This window comes from Siniperca chuatsi, linkage group LG12 (genome assembly GCF_020085105.1).
Source record: "Siniperca chuatsi isolate FFG_IHB_CAS linkage group LG12, ASM2008510v1, whole genome shotgun sequence".
NCBI lineage: Eukaryota > Metazoa > Chordata > Actinopteri > Centrarchiformes > Sinipercidae > Siniperca > Siniperca chuatsi.
The window spans coordinates 3780959-3807896 of record NC_058053.1 but is presented as its reverse complement, the minus strand read 5'-3'; the positions used below and the strand labels follow the sequence as shown (position 1 = coordinate 3807896).

The 26938-nt window shown below is 38.5% G+C and overlaps 3 protein-coding genes across 39 annotated transcripts in view; 1 reads left to right on the top strand and 2 right to left on the bottom strand.

Moving 5' to 3' along the window:
- Nucleotides 1-13090, bottom strand: part of lrrfip1a (leucine rich repeat (in FLII) interacting protein 1a) — a 44464-nt gene extending 31374 nt beyond the window's left edge. For 12 of the 31 annotated variants that reach the window (XM_044217063.1, XM_044217068.1, XM_044217066.1 and 9 more), the window contains exon 1: nt 12444-13071. In XM_044217063.1, the coding sequence (XP_044072998.1) occupies nt 12444-12533 (90 nt within the window). In that variant the 5' untranslated portion in view covers nt 12534-13071. Of the gene's footprint in view, nt 1-12443 lie in introns of all 31 variants that reach the window. The other 19 variants (XM_044217082.1, XM_044217083.1, XM_044217084.1 and 16 more) reach the window with 5 other exon arrangements.
- A 1453-nt stretch (nt 13091-14543) lies between these two features.
- On the top strand, nt 14544-17585 carry LOC122885683 (ras-related protein Rab-17-like). The gene is made up of 5 exons (XM_044217125.1): nt 14544-15136; nt 16052-16203; nt 16311-16436; nt 16553-16646; nt 17325-17585. Exons 1-5 carry the CDS (start codon nt 14956-14958, stop codon nt 17453-17455), a joined length of 684 nt encoding a protein of 227 aa, XP_044073060.1. The 5' UTR covers nt 14544-14955; the 3' UTR covers nt 17456-17585.
- Nucleotides 17586-24033: 6448 nt separating this feature from the next.
- Nucleotides 24034-26938, bottom strand: part of mlphb (melanophilin b) — a 41175-nt gene continuing 38270 nt past the window's right edge. For all 7 annotated transcript variants that reach the window (XM_044217682.1, XM_044217678.1, XM_044217679.1 and 4 more), the window contains one exon: nt 24034-25458. In XM_044217682.1, coding sequence (XP_044073617.1) covers nt 25409-25458 — 50 coding nt within the window. In that variant the 3' untranslated portion in view covers nt 24034-25408. The remainder of the gene's footprint in view (nt 25459-26938) is intronic.

Genomic DNA, 26938 nt, shown 5'->3' with positions numbered 1-26938 from the left:
AAAGAAACTACGACATGACTTCCAATATTCAGAAGACAAGTAACGCCAAAGTTTGTCCAAAACCACAGAGCATTATTTTAAAGCCACTATGTGTAGAACTGCAGTCAACTTATTTGGACCAGGTAAAGTTATAAATACAAATATCTCTTTATGGCACCGACACTGATACAGACTACACAACTGAAACCAGATTATGTTGTATTGTCTGATAAAGTCTAGTCAGGTTGGGGAGAAAAAGTATTTAATGAGGTTCAGTTATCAATCAGCTATACTTTGCCAAGCACATCTGACAGGAACCAGTCATGGTCACTGGTGCATGACTGCATGTGTCATGTCCAGAAACAGAAATCAAGAAGTCCAGCATGGTTAGAGCAAAAATCAAATGCAAAGCCAGTGAAGTGTGAAAAGTGAGAATTCAAATTTTTACTTGAATTTGAACAGACTTTCCTGTCTCCTTCCTACATCATACACAAGGTTGATATTCTTGCCATTTTGTAAACTGTCAGCATCTGTACTAGTAATTTCAGTACTAAATGTCTGAGTGCAGCAGCGCCTTGAAACAGAGGTGTGAATGATTTCATCATTTACACATTATTGCCTTCCTTTTTACTGGGTGGTGTATGCTTAAAAACACACTTACTTGGGGTCATTTTTGACAACAGAATCATTTAATGCCAGACTATTTAAAAAAACAAGCTAACTAGAAATCAACTAGTTTCTCTGAAAACAATAAAACTTGTCACTTCAGTCACAGTCACTTCTTTTTCAAGAAAACTGTATTTTCAAAGCAGACAAAAACAGTAATCTGCACACCTGATGGACACAGCTATTATTTAATCATGGACAAAATGATCTTTAACAGTCCCTTTTAGCAGTTTATCTTGTATATTATATCAGAGGCTTGGCTTTTCCAAACATTATGTAACTTCAAGAACTATTAGTTTGGTGTTTGTTACAAGTAACTCTAAAAAAAAAAAGAAAAGAAAGCATTTTCTTGCAGTTATCAAAATACACCATTATGTCAGTCACTGTAAGTGAGTGAAATCCGAGGTCATGTGAGTGTCCACACATGTTGTACCTATGAGTGTATATTGTAGCTGCCTCTAGTCAGAAAGATGCATCTAAATAGGTCAAAAAACCAAATCACACATCTTTTCTCCTCCTCCTTTACAGCTATTTATAATGACCTACATGGTCTCAGGTTCTATCAAAACTGTTCTAGTTCAGCACAATTTCAATAGGGTGACTGTCCTCCTGAGAGCAAATGAGCTAGTTCATAGCAAAAATGGATGCTCTAACAAGATCTATTACTTGGACACAAACCATTGAAATGCTTTAAATGCTGACAAAAGAAGAAAAAAAGATAAGAATTTAAGTGAAGGTTCATTTTGAACATATTGTGTAAAGGTGCATTATGTAACAGTGTATGTTCTCCTTCCTCCTAGTCCTGACTTGCAGTTTTATCAAGCAAGAGCTACTGTATGCTATGAAGTCAAAATGACATGTCACATTATATTTTACATTTCAAAATTGTAAAAGGTAGTGTTTTCCTTCAAGATCATTTAAAAATATGAACCACAAATTAATGCTGCTACAATTAATTTTTATCTGATGTTTAAACCATTTAAACCAAGTGTTAAAGCTACTATGAAGAATTTGAAATTTTCTGCAAACCAAACCTTATGTCATCAGAATTATTAGAAATGTGCTCATATTAAAATGCTACACATACTGCACTTATCAGCCTTACATAGTGCGTGCCACATACTGAGCTGACTGCAGAGGACAGACGTATTGGCCTGGCTTCTGTCAACCTGATCTCTTGAGTCTACTGATAATCTATATGGGCACCGTGCCTTCAAGTGCCACCAGAACTAAATGCCAGTCTGGTCTGACTCTGTCTTCAGTGAGCCGAATTCCCACGCCCTGAATGCCAGTCCTCAGCAACCAAAATGGACGGGTATTTTAACGAGTGCTGACGGGCTGGACAAAGAGTGTACGGAAATAACTCTGAAATATTTCTGACCAACTAGAGAGCTGACTTCATTTAAAATGAGGTGGGACCATTAAGTGGATTCACACACATAGTTTGCTTATTACCCGGTTGAGGGTAATAACTAACTAACTATAACTAACTGGAATAAAAAGCTCGTTTCCTCTTTGCAAAACCATATAAACCTCCCAGATGTTGCCTAAAAGGGAGTGGTTGTTAAAATGTTCAGGTCACGCTATAGCCACAGACATGAGTCAACCGAGCGGACGTCTTTTTCTCACAAGCAGAAATGAAATAAACAATAATAAAAAACAAATACTCTGCTATTAATAAATATTTTGTTTAACATGGTTATCCCTCATAAAAAAAAGGGGGCTGGAAGCACATCTACGCTTTCTCCCTCATTGAGAAATTCTGATTTATGATTTATGAAGGCCCTTTCATTTGTTTATGTTGCTTGTTAGCTTATTAGCTTGTAACTGTCAGTGGCTGACACAGCGTTAGTGGTTGTGAAACACACAATAATATCTGCTGTGATGATTCTTTGCTAGTGGCATTGTGATTAGCTTTCAAATTTGTGACATCCCAAATCTTTCCCGGAGTGCGTTTAAATCTCAGATTTCAGGGAAGTGTACAGACATCTCCCCCTTCAGAGGAATGTTAAAAAACACCTCACTAGTGAGAAAGATACACGGGGACTGAAACATTATAAAAACAAATTTTTGAGTGGAGGTGTACTTTAAACATACAATTAACTGACTAATAATTGATTAAACTAATGTGAGTATATATGATAACAAAAATCTAATGATCTTTTTTAGATTTTTCTCTATTTTATTGGAAAAGATCACTCAATTTGAGCATCAAAGTTCATTCTTGACTTACTAGCTTACTAGCTTTTTAAAAGATCCATGCAGATCAATACGGACTCATCCTAGCCCTGCATGTTCATGAAACACATTTTTCCTGGTTACTCAAGGAAAAGCTCCTGCCTTCCTCCACTCACACAGCCATGCAGCTAAACCTCAGGCTGCACCACAAACACATGGAACAGCTGTAGAGCTTTCAGCACTGCAAACAAACTGGTTAGCTACTATGCGGGCTACATCAGGCCAGGAATAAAACAAATAGTATGCTTCAGACGTTTCTAAAAATAAAACAAGGGAGGCAGCTGGATTTGAACAGTGAAGAAATGCAACTATCACAACTACATTACAAATGTCAGGGGAACAGTTTTCCCCCTATACTTAAAGATTTTCCTGAGATCCAAACATGGAAGTACCAACAAAGTGTTGCATGGCCAGAACATTAATATTATTCCCAATCAAAACAATGGATTATGGAAACTAGAAAATCAACCATTCAGTCAACAAACATGATACTGGACTGTTCTTCTCAAGAAGCTGTTGCCCACATGTTCCAGTTGGTTATACACTGTGGGCCCCTCCTTGTTTTTCCTTGTGGAAGTAATAGGAAGCTTCTTGTAGCCTGAACATGGTGCTTCTGGTAGCAACAGTTTATGTAGCAACTCTTACTGTTACTAGAGCATGATGGGAGTAAGCAATACCTGACAGGAAGTTACACAATCTAGCTCTGTGAGTGCAGTGAATAACAGGAGAACTGTTGCAGAAAAGAATTCCTGTGACATGTTTATTTCCTAAAGATGATTTATTTCTTCATGCTACATTCATGAGGTCGCACACATTCAAACAAATACTGCTTACTCCTTGCCTCTGGGCAGTGACAGCCAAGCAGGGGAGGGTTACATGCTTTGCTCATGGGTACACTGATGGGGTTTAGTAAAGGGAAACTGTGACCAGCTGTGACTTCAGGGGGAACTCCACCGATTTTAAACATTAAGTTTATTCCGTGCTATTGAACACAGTCATTCCGAGGACCTTGTGGATGCTCATCTCAGTCGAGGCTCTTTTCTGTTCTGGCCCCACAGTGGTGGAATTAACTCTTCTCCCATACACATACAATCATACACACGTGTGTCATAATTAACAGATAGATTTCCCCTGAAACATTCAGTTTATAACACTAAAAAAATCACAGTAACTGCATGATATTATCATAATTAGTGGTCGACCGATATGGGTTTTTCAATGGCTGATGCCGATATTTAGAGAGCAGGGCAGCCAATGGCCGATATATAAAGTTGATATAAAAACAAAGAAAAGTCATGTATAACTGCATTATTCCATGCACAATACAATCTAATATACATGGTTATCTTTAGAAGCCAGTAACTTGTTGCTTTAGATGGAATTTTTATTAATTAATAAAATAGAAAAATTGGGTTATGCTGTAGATTTCAGAACTGGTATTTAAGGGAGAGCGGGGTACAGTATGTCTCTTTTCTTTCTACCAATAGTCCCTACATGAAACTGCTCACAACTAATCTGTGTTTTATCTTGAGTAACCGGGTCATGATTTCTGGAAAGTGACATTGCTGTTGAGTTTTTCAAACTCCACTTTGAGCACCACAAGCCAAGTGGCATATAGTCCCATTATGTTAAAAAAAAAAAATGCAGACATCTCTACAGCCGATATGCACTTGCAATTTTCTCTCGCAATTGTCATCTAGCTTTACTTTCTATTGAGTTTTAACGCAATTATTGAAAGTTTCTTTGGAATAAAAACAACCAAAATGATGAGAATTGAGAATAAAAATAGCAATTCAAATCCTCTCCAAATATGTTTAATAGCAATTTACAGAACAAGCATACTACACACATGCAGCTGGCGCTGAATAAGCCAGCTAAGATGCTTTGTTTTGACTGGGCCTGAACACTCCGCTGTAACACTATGGGATCTCGGTTTTACTGTCCAGAGTCAGGCTGTACCGGACTCTCCCGGTGGATTTAACAGTGATATTTAATATCTCAGAACGCAGGTTTGTGGAAAATAATGATCAAATAAACATTTTAACCAACATTAATTTAGGGGAAAACATTTGAGTCTGAATCGGTTCAACAGGTAGACTGAGCTCGTCTGGCACAGTTGACTTTGCAGCAATATTAATGCTACCTAGTTTTATATTTAATCCATGTTGCAGTCATTTAAAATGCCTGTTGTGTGGAAGCCCAAAGCTGCTTTGTTTTTATTAAATATGGGCATTATTGCGGTGTTACACACAGGCAGAGCAGTAATGACATTGAACATGCTTTGGGCAGGTGTGTAGAGAGCTGCTCTGCATGGATTCAATTAATGCTGTAAGCCGCGACAATATTTCAGTCTGGGATGTGAACACAAGGGTTTGGTTGAATGCAATATGCAGTCTTCACAGTGCCAGTGTGTCAAGTGCAAGTTGGTTTTTGTTGTCATACCAGAGAGTGAAGAGCAAAAAAAATCTCTCTCTTCACTGTATATTGTGTTTTATTCCACTACAGCTGGTAATAGACATTTTTGTTTATCAAATGGTCAGAAATAACAGGAAAATGCAAAGATTTCTGTCAAATAAGGTAACACAGACTCATTGGCTTTACTGTATGCAGACCGATCATGCTTAATGTTGTGCATAGTTTCCCCCCAAAGGCCCATTCTGAGCCAGGAAAAAACCTGATGGACAAACATTAAGAGACTTGAATACCTGTTATCTATCTGGTTCAAGTAAAGTGTTTCCTAATCAAATAAATCATTACACAGTTTAAACAGGTTTTTACTGACTTAATCTGCCAACATGTCCATGCATCTAAATTGTTGCTTCTCAAATGGGATGCATCCCCTAAGCTGAGAGGCCACAGAGACCACCTAAGGGTGAGGAGAAGTGAAATGAAGAGAAACTAATATTACAGAAAGGAAAAAAGTTACGTAATCTAGACAAACCCAACTGGCTGTCAAGTGTCAAGTTTAAACACAATAGCAGCAGGCTAAACGTGGCCAAGTTGAAAGAGCTCTAAGAGAGAACTCTTAAATTCAAACTTTAGAAAGCACGTTTACACCAGCATGAATCAATTTATCATTTGAGGGTGTCCAACCGTCAAAATATTGAAGAAAGGCTGTTCAGAAAGTCTGGTAAATTATTAACAACTGAATAACAACTCTATGCCTGGCAGCAGTGTTGCTCCTTTGGTCACATAGGAACATCTTTCTGTCAGGAAATGTCTGAATTAGTGCTTGACCATTTGTCTTACTTTTGTCCTACTTGCTTGTAGCATCATCACTGCTAAGTCAATCTGCTTTGCCATCAAATTTTATAAGTGCATCACCACCCTCTGTGTACCTGATTTGATAAATTGTAATACCTGCGCTCAGTCCCCACCGAGCCCCACCCCCCAACTGTTCCCTAAGCTTTGGAAAAAAGCTGGTGAATAAACAGGAAGGAGTTTGTGATACCAATCTGTATGGGCTGAGCATGTGATGATGTCATCAAGAGGAAGCCAACACACACAGAGCCACTTCCTTTTAAGGAGACACGAGTCAGGCAAGCCAAGCCGAACTGAAGCCAGTGGATTGTGTATATAAACATATCAGGAAATATGCAAGTAATTGTTTGGACCATTAATGTTTGCTTAAGTACTTCATGGCATAATGGGTGTTCACTGGAAAATGTCAATCTGCTCCAGCCAGATTCTGGGTGAAACAGCGGTTTGATTCACCTAAATGGAAGTGTAGGAAAAATGTTATCTTAATGAAATTGAGTGCTTAGATTAGACAGGGATACAGTTACAAAACTTCACTATTTTTACTGTTATTGTGTTATATGTTAACACAGCCACAGTCAACAAACAACACAAATATGTGTTGTTTGTTGACTGTGGCTTTCTGGCTCGTTCCCTAGATGACTGTAAGAATGAAAAGGGGGATTGTGTGGTGGGCTTCCCCTTCCTCGCCGTCAAGCCCCAGACTAATCCACTCTAAATACTCCGTTCTCTTCAATGCTTCACTGAGCTTCTGACAGCCACCCAGCAACAACCTGGTGACTTAATCTCCAGTTTAGATTTTTGTCTGTGTGAGTTTGAGGAGACAATCAACAGAAACCTGAAGAGTTGTTGCTGTGGACTGAGCAACACTGATGGAGAATTTGAGTTTGCTACGAATAACCGGGGCTAAACACAACAGAAATCCTATAATTCAGCTGATTTTGTGGGAGTAATATTTACCGTAAAACCTAAATTAAAAGCTGAGTCCCTTTTACTAGCTGGGTGTGGCTACACGTTTTGACAAATAAACGCAGGTCTCAATTAGACACCGGATCTGTTTTTTATAAAAGTTCTTTGGATGTACAAAACCTCTGAAAGCCTACGGGCCCATTTGAGCTAGTTCTAAGCTGCTTAGATTGCACATATAGATATAAATGTTTAAACTTCTGTCATTATGGAAATGCTACAAAGCGTTAGATTGGTTAGATTCTCCAATCGCGCAGTTCATTTTACCAAAACCAGGAGCACCAACATTTAATTCATTCAGATTTACCAGAACGGTAAACAAGAGAGAAAAGTTAAACTTGTGTTTGATGTGATATGGTTATAATTATGGTTGCATTCTGATGTATGTTGAAAATGGATCTGAAAATTAGACAAATAAAATCCCAAATCTGACAGAAAGAGCAAGTCATATTATACAGAGAAATATTAGCCTTTTCTGGGTGAATAAATGTTAATGTGGCTAGCTAAAGCTAAAGGGCAATGAGAATGGTCTTTCAAGTTTCATCTGTAGTCATTAATAACACCATCAAGCACATCATGTTTAATTAGGAAAGTAGTTTAAAAACACACACACAAAGAGCAATTATTTACTGCATACTGCTGTTAGAGACTGAGTACAGTTAGCTGATAATTAGCCTGATCAGCCATCATCAGTAATGAATACAAACACACATTATAAAAGACTGTAAACCATTAATCACAACAATAACTAACCGCAGTCAAAATCAGACAACCTTATACTTTAGCAGTTACCTAGTGTTTCTGTAGTGGTGACAAAACGTTAAAAAAATTTGAATTGAATTTCTTCTTACTGTACACAATCTGAAGCTGCTTTTTATTTCTATTCTATTTGTCTATATCTATCTATGAAATAACCTTGACTGTAATCTACTATTTTTCAGAAAGATATCAACACTTGTTTTGACTTTCCAACACATGGGAGACATTTAGGAACAGAACTCTTAAACTACTAGTCAATATTTATCAAGGATACTGTTGAGTTAAAACATTCCCAATTCAAGCATGAGCACATGAACAAACTCACCTAGATGTACACTATGGCACAAAGCAGGGTGTGATCTTTGAGTGGAATTCAAACTAGGCCTGAATCTTTACCAGAAGCTTTCAAGAAAGTGGGAGTTTGCCACAGGTCAAATTCCAGGACTGTTATCATTCCTGTGATAATCAATATCTGACATCACAGGGGTGACCACATCGAACTACAAATGGTAATGGTTAAAAGCCTAGCAATAGTTCTGTACACAAAGGGGGGTCTGTTATACTGCACAAATGCACTAATGTAGCTGTGATAGACTGATATGCAGAACATAAACAAGCTGAAATCCTCAACAACAAGATCTAGCATGTGGGGATTTGATTAATCCTTTTTACCAAATTGTCCTCTTGTCCTTAGAGCTGTATGATGAACTGGTTTGGTAAACCACCAAAACCAAAAGCTGCAGTTGGCCTGCTCATCAGGGTGAATGCCACAGCAAACTGGTTCAACAAACATGAACAGATAGTTTTCCTCGAACCAAAAGACAAGCAAACAAGCAATGAAAGTGATTTCCTGTTAGAAAAGCATGCTGCGTATGCACTTATGTAAACAGCCTATTGCTACTTTTCTGCGTTTGGTGGCTATCACCTGTTGGTCTTACAGATCTTTAACAATGGGTGTTCCTCTTAAGTCCTGGCACATGCTACTTGTTGAAACTGCATTTTCCTGTTTTTGTTTTGTCTAGAATAGTTGGCCTTAAACTACTGGTGGTTCTCTGCAGATGCATCATGTTGATATTCGTAACAACACTATGAGTCTACAGCCACATTACTGTACTTAGGCACAGGTGTGTTTAGAGCTAAATGCTAATGTCAGCATGCTATCATGTTCACAATGATAATGTTAACATGCTGATGTTTAGCAGGTATATGTTTACCATGTTCACCATCTTAGTTTGGCATGTTAGAATGCTAACATTTGCTAATTAGAACTAGACACAAAACAAATAAACAAGTATTTAATCATGTACAATAGTAAGGAACCATTTTAAATTTTGACCTGATGATGGCGCTAGATGAAATGTTAAGGGGTCAAGTGATTACAGTTCATCCTGAGGGGAACCTGTACCAAAATTCATGGCAATCCATCCAATAGTAACGGAGACATTTCACTAAAAACCACAAATGTCAACCTCATGGTGGTGCTAGAGGAACATTTGGGGCATCTCCAAAGTCATTACACCAAACACTTTCATCACAAAAAGAGGACTGGAATCAACACAGGGGGAATGACATAATGCAATTCTTGGATTGGTGGACTATATGTAATGGTGCAGAGGAGGTCAGATGAACTCCATCATTAGCCAACCTTCATCAAAAAAATTTCAAATGTATGTGAATTGGCTTAAATTATTTCTGAGACAAATATTCATCAATATTCTATAATGATTCTGAGTAATGTCATTGCTATTTCAATACAGTCAAAGCCCTGCCCGCCATTTTCACATTACAAATCATTTAAGAGTAGTGAAGGCCAGCCACAGTATACCAACTTCATGCTACAAATTGATGTTTACAACTGAATTCAAACTTTTTGACTCTCAATCGTACAGAATTACTAACGCTCTGGTATTCCGTGCTGACAGTCTTTCCTGCTGTGTGGTCTTCTCCCATTTGGTCCACGCTAAGTCAGGTTTACAGTATCGACAGTTTCCCTGAACCCTGTGACACTAAGGGGAGTACAGAAATGTATTATCATGTATCCAACATGATACTGATGGACCACTTCCACTACCTAAAAACAGCAGGTTAAACTACCAGCGTCTCCAACCTTCTGCTCTATACAGACAAACTTTCTGCAACAGTACCTAACAAGTCCATGTAGCAACTTGCTGTTTCCATGCTGGTGGGATGGCCAGTTGGTGAGCCACATCCCTCTTCCTCCATCCCCATCCCCCACCCACAGATCCAATCTAAAACTGGGGTGAAGCAACAGCTGATCTTCAGGAACGTCTATTTTTAAAACTCTTTTGCAGAATGGGCCAACTCATCAGGACTGACATACCATCCTGTCAGAGGACTGCCAGTGAGGGATGTGACCCCTCTGTTACTTAAAGGCACAGACTTTCTCTTTGCTGCACAGATGTGACAGAAAACTGGCCACAGTTACAGGTTATTGTTGGAGTTGTGCCTTACTACCACAAGAAACAGAAGAGGAGTGATTCATCAAAGAGAATCTCCTGTTTGGATATTGTGTATCTGCTGCTGCTGACTAACTGTGCATGAGCTCTGTCAAACTCCTCATCTCCTCAAACTTCGGCTGGGCAACCTCAGATACACTACTGCAGTGTAAATATTCAGCTAAGCAGTTAACAGAAGGTAACATTCAAATTGCCAAACCTCTGCAGGCTTGGCATTAGTACCAGGGCCATTCACAGCTAGAAAGTTATGACAATAGTGTGTATGTCAGTTAAGAGTGTCATGCAAATTTGCTGAAACATCCGGGTTAGGTTAGCACAGACCCAACTTCCACCCAACTGAAGAAAGCCTGTCAAAGCTGATTCAGGGCAATGGCTATGATGGCGGAGTTCAGGTTTTTATGCTCACCACCTCACTGTAGGAAAAGCGCTAATTTTGCTGGGTAACAGGCAGCAGGATCCACATTGATTCATTTGCAAATGCATTATAGCCAGGGGGGAAAAATGAGACACCTAATGTTCATTGCTCAGTGTTTCAGAAATATAAAATGATAACTGAAAGATGCACAATGTTGCTTCATAACAGTAAATGGCAGGCTTTGCTTTGTTTTTTTGGAGATGGCTGGCATCTTGCTCTGATAACAAACTAAAATATTGATTTTCTACCTGTGCTTCACACCTCAAGGGCACAAGTGTAGACAAAAGCGTGAAGGATATCACACTTCAAATAGGGTGACTTAAGTCCTGAAGACACACTAGGGATTATTCCTACCACAAAACAGCAATTTATCCTACACTAGACTCATCATAATAAAGAGATTAGAAACCTTGAAACCATGTAAACCTGTCACAACATGACTTCAGCACCTATTAGAAACAACTGTGTGTAACTGCTGCCAACTTCAGTCTTGCATTATTGAGGGGTAGCCCAACAATTCCTGCAGGTTTGGCACATCAAAGGCTTATTCCTGAGTACAGTAAAGCACTTTAAATCGGCTGCGGGTCACAAAAATGTGAGCTGGCGCAGCACTGTATTCCATCCAGTCCAGAGCACTGTATTCCATCCAGTCCAGAGCACAGACAGATCTTTCTACAGCGTTATCATAACCAGAGTTTAATGTCTAAGTGCAAAAATCACATTACAGTAATGTATTGACAACTTTGCCATATTGTTTGGTTGACTTATACATCAGTTTACCAATATATCAGCCAATAGTGGCCCTGTCTTTAATACAGGATATTGTCTAGTTGAGTCCCCCGTAGCTATTAAAACCTAGTTAAATGTTATTTTCTTTGCACAATTTATAATTTATCAATTGAATTGTTTGTTATGTTGATGTAAAGTGGATACTTCTTTATTTAAAAAGGACCATTCAGGCGTTTAGCATATGCATGTATTTGGTTGCCTGACAGCAATCTTTTGAATTTGTGTAAGTTCTGTTGTTGTCCCATGGACATGAGCCAACCAAAGAAGAGTTTCAAAAACACACCCTAATTACAGCTATATTACCAGGCAACAATAACATAATTTTACCTACTGTATATCAAGCATGTTTCAAGTCTCCAAGTTCATTTTCATACTGTACTGACATAAAATGCACCGATGGTTGCCTGGAAGGTAGGAAAGCAATTTCAAAATTTAAGGTTTACTTTGGAAAATGGACAAAATGGTGGCAATGTAATCTATTGCTTTAAAAAGTCTCCAAAAGTATGGATGTATTATGATATATATTTAAAGGCAGCGATGAAATTTGGAGTTTAACCTGGCACAGTGGTAGGCTATTTTTGTCAGTGGAGACTGAGTGCTTTTATGTCTTCTTTTTTTCCATTAGGAGGTCAAATTCTGGATAAATTGTGATTTGGGACATGGAAGTTGAAACCTGGCGTCACTGAATATCAGCAACTGCCTCTCTAGCAACGAAAATATCGGGACTAACGTTGGCCGTGAAGAAACACATCTGTCAGTATGTAGGTTTTGGGGTCATATGCTACATAGGGGCGTAAGATGCGGGTATAGGAGGAAGACCAGTCCATGGGCTCTTGTCGCTCATTTCAGACCTGACAGGAAGGATTTATTTAACGTTTCACAAATTCTCCACTCACCTCTCTCGCTATGACATTTAGGGCATCGTCCTCTGCAGTCGACCTCTCCTTCTTTGTAGATCTTTTCCGTCCTGTGCCCTGAGTCCCCATGTTGTCTCAAGCACTCGCTGAAGATAAAGTCACACTTGTGGTCCAACAGCGCGCTGAAAACTCCAAACAGAGCGGTAGCTAGGGTCTCATGTGTCTCTAAAATGTTAAGTTTAACACGAGGTGATAAAACAAACCGTGGCTGGTCGCGTTCACAGCATGGGTCATTGTCATACATCCGTTTTTACACTTCTTCCTGTGTTTCTGTAAGGACGCACAAACTCGCGAAGTCTGGTTCAAACTGTGTCGCTGACTGGCAACATCAGCCCCACGTGCGCTGCAAATTCAGTCGGAGACGTTCACTGTAGCTTCACACTGTCCCTTTACACCGTGTCCGTACCTGTCTGTTAGTCTATGAAAATAAAACTAATTAAAACATAAACATTAATTGTGTCTAAACTACCATTTTAAAAATGTTTGTAAAGGTCTCATGTTAATCTAGCAGCAGTATGACTCCACCACCGGACGGATTCACAGCTACAGACTCGAATCTGTCACACTGACTAACGTCAAAGCCTGTACTCAATCAAGCTGCCTTCACGTGATGTCGGATATATGGCTTACAATAGAAACGCAGGTCATATTGGCAATTAACCACTCTGGTAAGGCAGAAAATGTACACGGTAGCCGAATAACCTTAATCAATACTGAAACGTTGTTTGGTGTAATTGTGTGGTACTGTGTGTAATTGCATAATTGATTACACTTCCTCTACACTTCACCTTACATTAGGCCTGCTTTTCTACTACTCGGATATCCTCGACACCTTTTTTGGCGAGTAAAATAATTAATAGGCTACTACAGAGGACAGTGGGTTTATGTAGGCCACTATTTGTTTGGGTGATTTGTAAGGGGGTTATAGATAATGTGTTCCGTAATTGAAAACCGAGATAGGGCTTATTTCAAGTCTAAACTTCAAACAAGCTTCATCTCTACTTTTTCTTTAAACGTCCACGTTTTAAGACTTAAAAAGACTTAATGATCTCAGAGAACAGAGAACACTTGAATGCAGCATCAACCTCTGGACTGTGAGTCTGTACATGTTCTGACCCCCCACCACCCCCACCCGCTATTTTTAATGATGACCAGCGAGCTCTAAAAACAGTCGTGAGTTTTTAAAGTGATAGACAAGACCTCAGTTTGAATGGGCACACTGTAGATCCCATAATCTTGATGTAATGATCAGGACAGTGTGGTCAGCGGTGAGTTGATGGTGACCTCAATAGATACTTTTATATGTGCGGCATCATTGTTGTATCATTTGGAACCCTTCGTTTATTGTGTTGTATTTCTTATTCATTCATGATTTCGATATGAAGTACTTTGTTTTGCAATCTTACAGGAACACAACTTTTCATTTTACGGATAGAGCACCTTTTACTTATTATTTAATTGAGGCTGAAATACACATGGCGTTTCAAACAATCCTGTCCATCATTACATTGCCTTATGGACAAAAGTTTGTCCACATTCACAACTGTGTGAGAAGTGAAAGGCTAATGATGCAAAGGTGTTATACTCGCATTGCAGTAGTTTTTCATAGAAAATCTAAATCTATGAGTCATGCTCATAGACTGTAAGGCTGACACTTTTATTACCGCAAGGCTGTAGTATATGCAGTGCTGCCCTCCTGTGTTGATACAGTGTCAAGCAAGCAGATACACCAAAAGAAAACAGGCTTACTGCAGTTTGTGCAGAAGCTCCATGATGTATGTACACAAAGGAAAGGGGCATTTCTGTGTATAATTTCTAATGACATACACTAGTTATTTTTCCACTCAACATACTTAGCAGTACATGTTTATACAGAAAATTAATATTAAAACCATGCTGTGTGAAGTAACAGTGGTTTGAAAATCTAATGTTTGAACTGTATGAATACAAAGAAACTGAACCCAGTTTCGGTTTGTATCTGACATGTAGCGGTTGAATTAAAATAGCTGAGTAGAAGGGGAATAACACCAAACTTTGAAAAAGACCAACATTTCCCATAAGCCTGTTAGTTTCTGTTTGCATGCCATTAAAACTTCCCACGTGTAATTCACAATAAACAATTGATTTAACTGTGTGAGGTCTAATGAGCACAAACACAGTAGTTGGTGTGAATGTGATTGCTAACTTATATTGGCTGGGAAGTTTTATGGTTCAGTAGTGGGTGTATACAAGGAAGTGAAATTATGTTGATGTATGTAGGCCTTTTACAAGTTAAGACTGGACTTTGGTTTTACTTTTATTTCCTATAAAAGAAGGTGAAGCTGGCACAGCCGCAGACGCTTACAACAAAGACGACGTATTAACTCTTCTGTACAGTTTGGAGTAGCCGTTGCTTCTTAACGGGAAAAAGACTACTGGATCAGGACTTTTGGACTTTTTCTGTCTTGTCCGTCCGTATTCTCTCACTCTTTTGGAGTTAAGTGAACTTCTGATGGGGGAAAAGCTCCCAAGGGTGCCAGGAGGAGCCCGGCTCCACAGTGACACTTTGAGTAGACCAGTGCGGACCCTCAGGGTTAAGATGGTACTTCTGGGAAGCTCTGGTGTGGGAAAGTCCAGTCTGGCACTACGATTTAGCAAGGATGAGTTCAAGTGTACATCACCTACTGTAGGCTGTAAGTTAATGGCACTCAGATCTGTGGATAGCAGTGGTAACATAGAGTGAAATTTAGTAACGCTGAAAAGCCCTTATAAGATAAAGATTTATTTTGAAGAAATAGTTTGACATTTTGTGAAAATAGCTTATTCGCTTTCTTGCTAACAGTTAGATTAGAAGATCTACACCACTCTCATGTCTGTATGGTAAATATAAAGCTACAGTCAGGAGACGGTTAGCTTAGCATGAAGACTGGAGGTGGGGGAGACAGCTAGTGTGGCTCTGTCTACTAGCACTTCTAAATTTGACTAATTAACAAAATCTATCTCTTTAATCCATACAAAAACCAAAGTGTAAAAATGACAAGTTGTGGTTTTATGGGGAGTTAAGTGGTGGACTATTTCTTGGAGCAGTATCTTCCTGGAGAAACTACAACTTGTCTTTCTTACACCTCACTTTTTGTACAAATGAAACAAACACGATATAACATGTTACTTAGTGAGCTTAACTGGTGCTGTTAGGCATATTGTTTTACCCTTGGAAAGAGCCAGGCTAGCTGTTCATCTTGTTTCCAGTTCTTATGCTAAGCTAGGCTAACGTCGCCTGGCTGTAGCTTTATAGATCTAATTAACAGATGTACAGATGTGAGAGTGGTATCAATCTTCTCATCCAACTCTAGCAAATAAACTTATTTCCTAAAATGTCGAGCTTTAATGTTTGTCATTCATCATAGTTTGATAGTAGTATAATTTATTAGTTTGATATGTAACAGGCACTTATATTTGCGATTTCATGCACGTTTTGACAAACTGATTATCAAAAACTTTCTGTCACTAGCTACATCGCAAATATGAACCAGCCAGGACCACCTCTAAAGACTCAGTAGTGAACAAATAAATCCCCTCTGGTGTCATTGTGCTGTCTGCGCCCTCAGGTGCCTACCTGACCCGGGTGGTGCATCTCAGTGAAGTCACTCTTCGCTTTGAGATATGGGACACGGCAGGGCAGGAAAAATATCACAGTGTCACCCCACTTTACTACAGAGGAGCCCACGCTGCACTCTTGGTCTATGATATCAGCAAAAAGGTAAAAGGAACAGACACCTGACAATGGAGATTACTTAGCTTACTTAGTCTTTTCTTGGCTGGTGCATATGCTATTGTGTAGCCTTGTGTGTGCTTGTGTCACTATAGGAAACATTTATCAGAGCTCAAGTGTGGCTCAAAGAGCTTGAGAAACAGTACATCCCAGAATCTACTGTCATATGGCTGGTAGGCAACAAGGGAGATCTGGCACAGGATCGACAAGTCTCAGTGCAGGTACAGGCAGAAAAAAAGCCTTCTTTAATCTCAGTCAATCCCTATTTAATATGCAGAGTCACATTTACATTAAATCTATGACATGCAATTCCTGGTTTCTTTATGTCATCATGCAGGAGGGACAGAGTCTGGCCAATGACAGGGGCTTATTCTTTACAGAGACATCAGCCCTGTCAGGGGATCAAATCAGCCAGCTGCTGGTAGCTGTAGGTAAGTAAAGGTGTTGAAGAAAATACAATAAATATTTTGTCGTGGAAAAGGTTTCAGTCGTAGTCATCTGGACACTGTTTTCAGAATCAAGACGTTTCGGCTCCCATCCGGAAGTCCCATCCGCATCCCATCCGCAATTGAGAATGACTTCCAGATGGGAGCCGAAACGACTTGATTCTGAAAAACGACTGAAACCTTTTCCACGATAGAACACTCCTGGACGAATGAGGGACTACACTGTCTTAATAAATATTTTGGGACTTTTATCTCAGCCTCCCAGGTTTGCTCCTATCAAACCAATCAGATACTTTCAAATATAGACTATTAGAGTTAAGGTTGTTGTCAGGGTCTTCTAATCTTACTAGGGGAAGCTGGATTTATACAGTCTGAAAAGAGTGTCTGCCTGACAGACTAATCTCTGGGAACAAAGGTCCAAAGTCCAAAGAAAGGCCACTCATCTACCACTAGAGAGCAGCAGATATCGACATGAGGAGCAATTGTACTTTATCACCGTCTGTCTAAACACAATTATTGGAAATATGAAAACTATAAAATACTGCCTAAGTATAGGCCTGAGGCGTCAGTTTTCTTTTACAACAAAATGTCTTAAAATGTCTGCAAGTTCCTGTGTAACACGACTGTGAGTGTGATGTCTGTGGTAACAGAGCTCTGATTCAGCCCACAGAGTGTATAAGTGTATTGGAGCGCAGCAGGGAGGACTGTCAGAGTGGCGGGAGACACCAGTTGTGGATCTGCATCACAGAGACACACTCAGTCCTTTTGCATCCTGCTGCAAAGTTGGGCCCTAACATCAGTGACTGTCAGTTGTGTTGCTACCTGTCTTTGTCTCTCTGTCTGTCTTCATCATTTTAAAGCTGCACTAGGTAACACATGAGATCAAAAAATCTCAAATCAAATAAAAGGCTTGTAGATTCTCAATCTGTGGTTCTCTGCCTTTTTGACTCCTGACCCTACTAACCAACTAACTGCATTTATCCTGTGACATGCATTGTGGTGACGAGATTAACCAAGGTATACGTTTTCAGGTTGTTTTACTTTACCATCAATAAGTAATGGAGGCTAAAAGCTAAAGTCCTTGGCTTTTGTGTTACAGTTCTACTCGACAGGGATCTATCCACCACAGTTCCATTTGTTGTACTGATTTTCCTCAGTGGGTTTAGGATCAACCCCCTCAGTCTCTGTCTATGCTAGACGTTGAACTGAAACCAATTACCTCATTCAGTGTCTCCTGCCTTGCTTCTATATGATCCCCCAAGCAGAGTTCTGTTGAGTGTGGTTCTCCAAATTCACATTTTAGAGACCCTGTCAAGCTTAATAAAAGCTTAATTTTATATAATAAAATATAAAAAATATTGTGACAGTCTAAGTTTTGAAAATATTTCCACTCTGCAACAATATGCTGCGTTCTGCGGGTCTGAGTTTGGAAATGATTTCATTTGTACCTGGGTGGGCAGAGTCACAGAAGTGCTGAAAGTGGTACATAAATGTGCCTAATTTTAATGGTAAAGAAAGAACTCTGAATTATGTGTTATTTTTACTATGTGTCACTCTTTGTCTTAGTGTTGGCTCTTTGGTTCTGGCAACTTCTGGTTCACTGAACCAGTGAGATTATTTTTTAAAGAAATAGTAACATGTTGGAAAATATGCTTAATTGCTTTCTGTCCGAGAGTGAGATGAGATATTTCATATAAATGTTATGTCTGTTCATGGAACTCGAGTCAGGATAAGTTTAGCTAGCCTGGTTCCAGACCTCTGATTCACTGCCCACATCTCTGATTTGGTCAGCGATTCAAACAGAATGAATTAAGTAAAAGAAAATGGCAATTCAGTCTGATTGTCAGGCTAATGTGTATCCTAGCTTAGCATAAAAACGAATTAGGGGGAAACTGCTGGCCTGTATAAGTAAAAAAACTACCAATACCTGTAAAGCTCACTAACTAACACATTGGATCATATTTGTTTGACTAGTACAGAAACAGAAATGTAAAATGATGATTTGTAGTTTTAGGAAGAATCATGTGCTGGAACAATGTCTTGGCAAACAACAGCTGTGGCTGTGTGCAGCATCTCAGTCTTGCCACAGTGGGGCGTCCAGGTTTTCGAACAATGTGCCTGATCAGAGACCTCTACTGAAAGCTGTGCCAACTGGCTGTACCTGTCAACCTGCACTATAGCTTGAGATGTTGCACAGAAGTGCAGAGCTGATGGATAAATCACTGTTCGTCGAGAAAGCTTAAAAACATAACTCCCCCTGAAATCAGAAATTTTCCTTTTTACATTTCTGCTTTTGTACAGATTAAACAAAGGAGATGTAACATGTTATTTAGTGAGCTTCATAGGTGCTGGTAGGTGTCTTTTGTCTATTTTTATAATCTTGGACAGAGAAGATAGCTGTTCAGTCTTTTTGCTAAGATAGGCTAAACAACATAGACCAGGAAGCACAGTGATTTGCAAATGTGTGACGTAAAATAATCTGATGCGCTCTGGATTAAACTCACTCTGCAGGACAACCACAATCATAAATAATATGATTATTACCCCATGCATTAATAACATCAAGATTTACGAGTCCACTGACATATGGTAAAATAACATTTCTGTTTGCATTTGTCCAGCTGAAGCCTCCATATAAAGTAACTTTTCGGCCTTTCAGTCAGTCACTTGCTCTTTGCGTAATACTCTCTCATGTTTGGAGTTTTTCTCTGCAGGTGGCTGCAACTCGGCTGCTTTATTGTTTAGTGCTTTACTGCTTAGTGATTTAAAACATTGCTGAAATCTTAGCCGATAAATCGTCACTGAAACAGAGTTTTATTGTGCTGACTGAAATCAAGCTTCTTTGAGGCCTGAGGGGCTGCTGGTCCTCGTTTGGTTTGGATGCCTCACAGAAACAAAGAAACACATCATGCTGAGTAGATGAAATGGAGTAAAAATAAAATAGGGATGATTTGGTTGTCAGTATAAATCTTGTGAAAAAACAAACCCTTCAGTACTGCTGTTTCAGATTTTGCAGCTGTTGTGCAAACCCCTTGAGTGATCTCAGTCAAGCTTTTCTTCATTTTAAACAGTTGAGCTAGAACAATAACCAAAGTGAGGATAAGCAAATGAAGAACTGGAGTATGAAGTACTGAATAAATATTTGACAGATGCAGAGCGAAGTTGACTAATGCTTCATTCTTGATTCAATTGAATTAAACGTTTTTTTGACTGGGAAGTTATTAAGTGCTGTACTGAGGTAACACAGCGAGTAAGAACTAACATATTGAAGACATCCTTAAATGTGTTTTTCAAAATCTGATTTAATAGTTATGTATACATGAATATCCATGAAGGATGTAACACAATATCATATTTTTAAGGGGGTGCTGGTAAGTTACCAATCGTTATTCAGAGTTTTACAAATTTCTTAATTTAATGACAATTATGTTTGCACTTTTCCACTGACTACATGTACCTCCATACAGGCGAAGTTTTACAATAGAAGTAGCAAAACTAGCAAGGCTAATGAAAAGTGTGTATGGTGTGTGTCTGGTGTGTGTCTGGTGTAGTGGCCACAGTTGAAATTGCAGGTCATGTGATGCAGTTTGGACCAGAAAGACTTCTTCCCATACACGAACATTCAGCTGCAAAACAATGACGAGAATTTGTATTATACACTTTGTACTATCACAGTTTGGGCCATTATGTTCAATGTAAATTACGTATCAGTACATTAATTTCTTGCCATTCATGTGTGTGGGGAGTCGGCCAGTTCAGCCAGAGATGGACTCTACTACTCATAAGCTATGGGTCCAAAATTGTAAAAGCCTGAGGAACCTTTATGATGTACCCACCCAGTTTTCAACTTGGCAAGAATGGGATGCCATCCTTAAACACAGTATTCATTTCTCTGAACTCTTCACATTGCACTATAGTGCAACACTACATCACAGCTGGGTGTTCTGGACCCATAGAGGTCAGTGCAGCAGTGCTTTTCCTCCCACTTCATCCAATGTGGAGTAAGCTCTTAATGGATTCAAACATGTAACATGGATTGAAGAAAACAACACCCAATAAATATATACAGAAAGTTTACAGAAAATAACTCATACGATATGTTAGAAAACTCCTAAATCAGAGTCTAAATCCTTAATGAAACCCCACAGATGAACAAAACCAATGTGAACATTGAACAATGAGAACACAATAGATATTCAATCATCCATAGCATTCTTACTGTGTGATCCAAACATTGCTGTCACTGTCAGCTGTTGGTCTGTAAACTTTGACCGTGATGAAAGCCAGATGCTCATTTCTCCTTGCAGCTTTTCGGCCAAATCTCCCCAGCGGCCTGATCCCTCTGCCTGTATACCAGGAGGCATCGATGTCTGGATCTGGACAATGAAGGGACAAGAAAAAAAGACATAAATCCCAGATTTCATCATGTATAGGTCTCACGAATTGGCTATGCTAACCAATCATGGCAGTCCTAACTAGGACCAAAATAATTACTTAACCCCTAAAACAAGATATAACGATACTCTATCCTTTATAACGTGCTATTGAAATATTTGATGTTTATTATTTTATTTCTTTCATTTCATTAATTTATTTATTGCAAGTCTTTTATATTCAATTCCAGCTTTTTTATTATTCACAATGCCATTTTCCCCATTGGCTGTTTTATTTACTACATAAATAAATCAGTAATTGTAAAACAAGTTATATGACTGGTTGTCTGACAGCCAATCACGTAACTCGCTCTTCCCTGTTTGTTTTGATTGACAAGCAAAGACTTAAATTAAATAAATTCGAATTAAATCAAAATGACCGGCAATAAACTCTAGTAATGTAAAAAGAAGCTGCATAAAACAAAATTTCATTATGAGATAAGTTTTAAAATGGTTTGGATTATGTTACAATTTCATGGTTATGTATGTTTTTTCTGTATTCATTCATATAATTATTTGTTTCATAACATCTTATTCGTGTCAATTTGGAACACTTTGGGTCTCCATATATTTTGGGTCATTAATTAGGGGATCCTTTACTTCTGATGATTATGGAACCGCCTCGATGAGATCCACTTAGAGCTTGACTCAGCAACAGCAAGACAGCACAGAGCACTGCACACACCCTCATTGCAGCTCGACCTGCAGCAAAAAAACAGAATCAGTGGTGGAAGAAGTACTCAGATCTTACAAGTAAAATAATAGTGTATATTATATTATTGGATAATAATTATTTGTGCATTAATGTGTTCATCTTTTTAATGTTGCAGCTGGAAAAGGTGCAGCTAAATTGAACTATTTCACACACTGCAAGCCTGTGAATTTCCCCCCTTATTTTATCTTTTCTTATCCTAACCTATGATATTCACGTTTTATTGCTGATTATATATTGTATTATTGATCTGAGTCAGCAAAGTAACTAGCAAACAAAGTTATCTAATATTTTCCTCTGAAATGCAATGCAGTAGAAGTATAAAGTACAAGATAATATAAATACTCAAGTCAAGTACAAGTATCTCAAAATTGTACTTAAGTACAGCACTTATGTAAATGTACTTAGTTTCTTTTCACCACTGCCCAGAATATAGTGTCAAATGAACCTTAACCATCAGAGGTGACATATGCAGGAAATACAATTACTGGACTGATCCGTGCTCGCCACTGATAAAGGAAGAAAATGTTATTCTGTATTCACGGAGCAGAATGTCAAACATTTCCACTGCAGACATCAATGTCTAACAAAAGCAACTCAGTAGAACTTGCAGAATTGCTTGTTTTGAAGTCATTTTAATAAACTGTAATCTTATTCATCACCTCTCTGACATGGTGGCCTCAAAATAATGCCATGACAACTGGTGTTAAAAACTGCAGCAAAGATGGGCAAACTGTGCCGGAGAAAGAACACGGATCAGGACTAAAGCTACATGCACACCATGTAGTCTGCACTTTGGATCACTCCTTTAAATATCACTTTTCATGATTAAGCACACATTTCTGCAGGTTTCTTTCCTCCTTAATCTCAGCAGACTGTTTGAACTGACTTTCTGGCTCTTACTTACACTCCAAACAATATTTCAACTGATTTTGCAACTCGGAAATTTGGAACATGGGACAAATATGAAGACTTACCGTTTGGAAGATTTCTTGTCAGATGGTTGAGCTGAAGAACCAAACTTCACAGGCTGCTTCACTATCTCCCAGTTAAAACCACAGGAGCTGAACTGGTGCAGGAATGATGACTGAACCACAGCAGACCCTTCTCTCCCTCCAGGTGTGACTGTAAATCCCAATGACTGGACACAAGCAATTACTGCAGTGAGACTGAAAGACCAAGGGACGTGCTGTCTCCGAGCCACTTCTCACCTGCTCTATGAGGTGGATGCACTTCGGAGGTGTCTGCATGCCAGTTTCAGTTTATCAGTTGTTTCATCGTCGCTTTATATTCCAGCAGGAGGGGCAGCAATGTGTTGATATGATGGTGTCACACGCCTCTCAAGAACAATATGTGATACACAATATTTCCCTATGGAGCTTCCCACTGTGTGTGTGACCTGGCTTACATTGGAAAATGACAATAGTGCACCAATAGCACCGCCAAACAGTTCCCTAATGAACTGGGAAAGTATTTTGGATTTGGTCAAAGTCAAACTTTAAAGTGGGCACTTGTTTTCTTCACTTCACGTCCCTGAGTCAGCTGTCAGTCAAACACTATCTGTGGTAATAATAAGATATTTTTAGCTGAACTTTAGTTCAACGTTCAGTAATGGTGGCCATTGCTGATTGTGCTAACTGCTCTGTTTATTCCAAACAACCAACTGTTGCTGCTGCAGAAAATATTAAATACTTAAACTTCCTGTCTGACCGAGGATTTCAACCAGTAAAAAAACAGGATTTTCAGAGAAGCAAATGTTTTCATAAACCTAAACCGCAGGTTAAAAACAAAATGACTTATTGTGAGTCAATTCATGTTATAGATATGAAAATGTTATGTATTTCTACTTTAATATTTGGGTATTGTAAAATAGCCTCCCATCCCGGTTGTTAAGGACCTTGAAAGCATTTGTCAAGTGCACACTGATGCAATTCTCCCTGTGGATTCAAGGAACAAACATGTAAATGCATAACAACCAACCACTACAATGAAAAAGATATACTGTATATAAGAAGAGGACTATGTGATGAGCCCACATCAAAGGACCATAACAGGCAAGTATGAATGCTACTGTATCTGAAGCTGCCAACACTGTATCAACAATAAAGGCGTGATTTGTTGAGGTTATGGAGAGATAATGCAGCCCAGCTACAGGAAGAGACAAAGAAGACAAAAGAAATGCACTGGGGAACAGCTGTAGGAAATGATAAGCTAAAATGACTGTATGTATTGGTTTAGTTATTAAAAAATTTAATAAGACTAATGAGACAAAAAATGTTACACATATAATTAATCTGAGGCGTGAAACAATCTGTTTAGTAGTGATTTAGAAAAACTTGAGCACAAACCCTCAGTGTTGCCACTGGGGAGTTTCATTTCTCTCAGTAGTGGGTACAAATGGTGATCTCAAAGTGTATGGCTGAAAATAAAGTAAAACAGAATTCAGTTTTAAAAATCTACAGATGGGTGACTAATTCAAGGAAAATCTGCGACTGAAAAGGCCATAGGATATGATTTAAATCATTGTAAATCATTTAGTGATCCTGCATGGACACATCTGCATCTGTGCGTTTCTCCACTCTTTAATTTAGGTTTTTCCTTTAGCTCGTCACCAGTCTGTATTGTGCATACAATCAATGAAAATCATTAAACCATCTTCCAATCAAAAATCAGGCAATTCCTTTATCATCTACTACGGTATAACAACATTTGACATAAACACTTATACATTTGTAAAGTGCATCATTGACTTTCAAATAATTCCCAATCAACTGAACTTACAATAAGGAAAATGAATAGTTCATGTTTCTGTTTGCATTGTGTTGCTGCAAAATACAAGAAAAACTACATTCAATTATGAGACTTGCCAATTTAAAAAATTAACTACAAGTCCCAACTGTAGGAGCATTTTCAAATGCAGTTTGACTTTCAGCTGTACCACCTTATAAATAAGTTGTCAATATAAAACTACTGATTATGTAGAAGTACTAAAAAGTCAAATTTCCTTTAAGCTATTATTGGCATAAGTATGTAGAATATTTACAAGTTTATTATAAATACCTTTTAGATATGACATAATACACACAGGGAATGTGCATAGATGTCTATATGTATGTGATTCATATACATCACAAAATGTAAAAAAAATGTTTAGAAAATGTAAAAGTGTTTCAAACTGATTCGTAGTTTGTTACTGCACTGTTTTTGGGCTGGCTGACTACCAGCGGAAGAAAAATAGCACAATTTAAAATGTTGCTTTAATGTTATTTAACATTGGAATAAATAACTAACTATAGATTTCAGATTACCACGGCAACTGCAAATGCTTTTGCACGTTAAGGTGAATGCATTAACTTGCATGTTAATGTATGCAAATCAGACGTATTCCCTAAGATGCAGGCCTTGTGTAACTCCAACATGTACTATAAATATGGTAAGGATGTAGCCCAGTAAAATAACACAACAATATCACAAACATTTGTAAATATAAATGTAAGCACTCCCATCCCGGTTGACAGAAATAGGAATCTCTTTCATTCTAGCTCAATTTCAGTTTATTACAAACTGTAATAACAAATGTTGTCGCAAGAAAAACCTGGTAGTCACATAATGCTCAGCCTCCTCCTCATGAGCCCTGAGTCATTACTGGTTTCTGCAAGAAGAGAAAGACAGACAGAAACAGGCAATGACTGGCTGTTTGTAATCAACCATTTCATGCTTTGATTGGGTTAATACATTCATTGTTATCCATGGAAGCATTGACAGCAACTGAGACAAAAAAAGTAAGTACAACAGGAACTACAACAGGTCTATGCTAAGCTTAGAAACCTGCTGAGGACTTGTAAGTCATCGTGTGAGCTGTGAGGGTTGTGAATGATTACTCGGGCCGAAGAAAAGAAACTAACAGGAAATATTACAGGAACATATTTAAAGCAGCATTAAAGCATCAAGCCCAAATAATCATACTTCAACAATTTTTACACATTGTTTCATCTTAAAATAGCACTAGTGTGTAGAGAGGTCTATGGAGGGTGGAAACTAAGCAAATCGTGATAATAAAAGGGAAAGGAAAGTTTTCATTTAGCAGTGAACTACAGCTATGGCTTGGTCGTGGACTGCTAGAGACTGGATCGCAGCTTGGCTCCAGGACAAGAACCTTTTTTTGTTGTGTTTGGCTTTTTTTTTTTTAACAAGACACACCTGAGAAGTACATTGCATGGCTGTCTTTCAAATCTTTATCATTAACTTGAAGTACTTTAATTTCAGAAATCTTGGCAGTCAAAACAGTGTGGTTCTGTGTGAAACAAGCACATGTGTTTTAAATCCTCATGAGTAGAAAACACATTAGGGTATTTAAAATCACAGTAAACAGCCATATACTTTTCATTCTCATAGTTTTTTTCTCTCATCGAATTCAGCCTGTAATGGTCCTCAGTTCTTTTGGCAGGATCCTTGCACTGCTCTATTTAAATTTAGGCAAAACAAAAGACCCAAGCATGTGCACATATTAATAGTTCCAGTGCTTGTGTAAAAGTAAAAAGCATGATAATTAATACAAGTACTCAGAAAAACATGTGGTCCTTATTTCTCTAAAGTATAAAGAATTGAGAAAATTAAACAACATAATATTAGCTTGACTAATTAACTGAATAAAGTTGGTACAATAACACAAGAATTGCACAGCATTTGTATATTTGATTGAAACAGAAGAAGCAAAAAGAAAATACAATTATTTCAAACCACCACAAAGCCTGATTGTAAACCAACCACCAGCTGAACCACCGGTAGAAGAAGTCAAAGCCCAGAGTAACCAGTAAATGAAGAGTCCAGTTCCAACAATAGATCTATTTGGGGGGAAACAATTCTAAACAATAGCGCAACCTTTTGGGAAATACACTTGGTATAAAGGCAACAGAGTCTGCCTAACAGCACCTCTGAAGCTCACTAATTAAAATGCTGAAACCCAAGTATAAATATGACAATGAAAGTTGTGGTGGAAAGGGAGGGTAATGTGCTGGACTATTTCGTGGCTGGGAGCAGTAACTTCCTGGACTAATGTCTTAGTTTGTGAGCTTTAGAGGTGTTGGTAGGGAGATTTTTTTTTACCTTTAGAACGACCCAGGCTAGCTGTT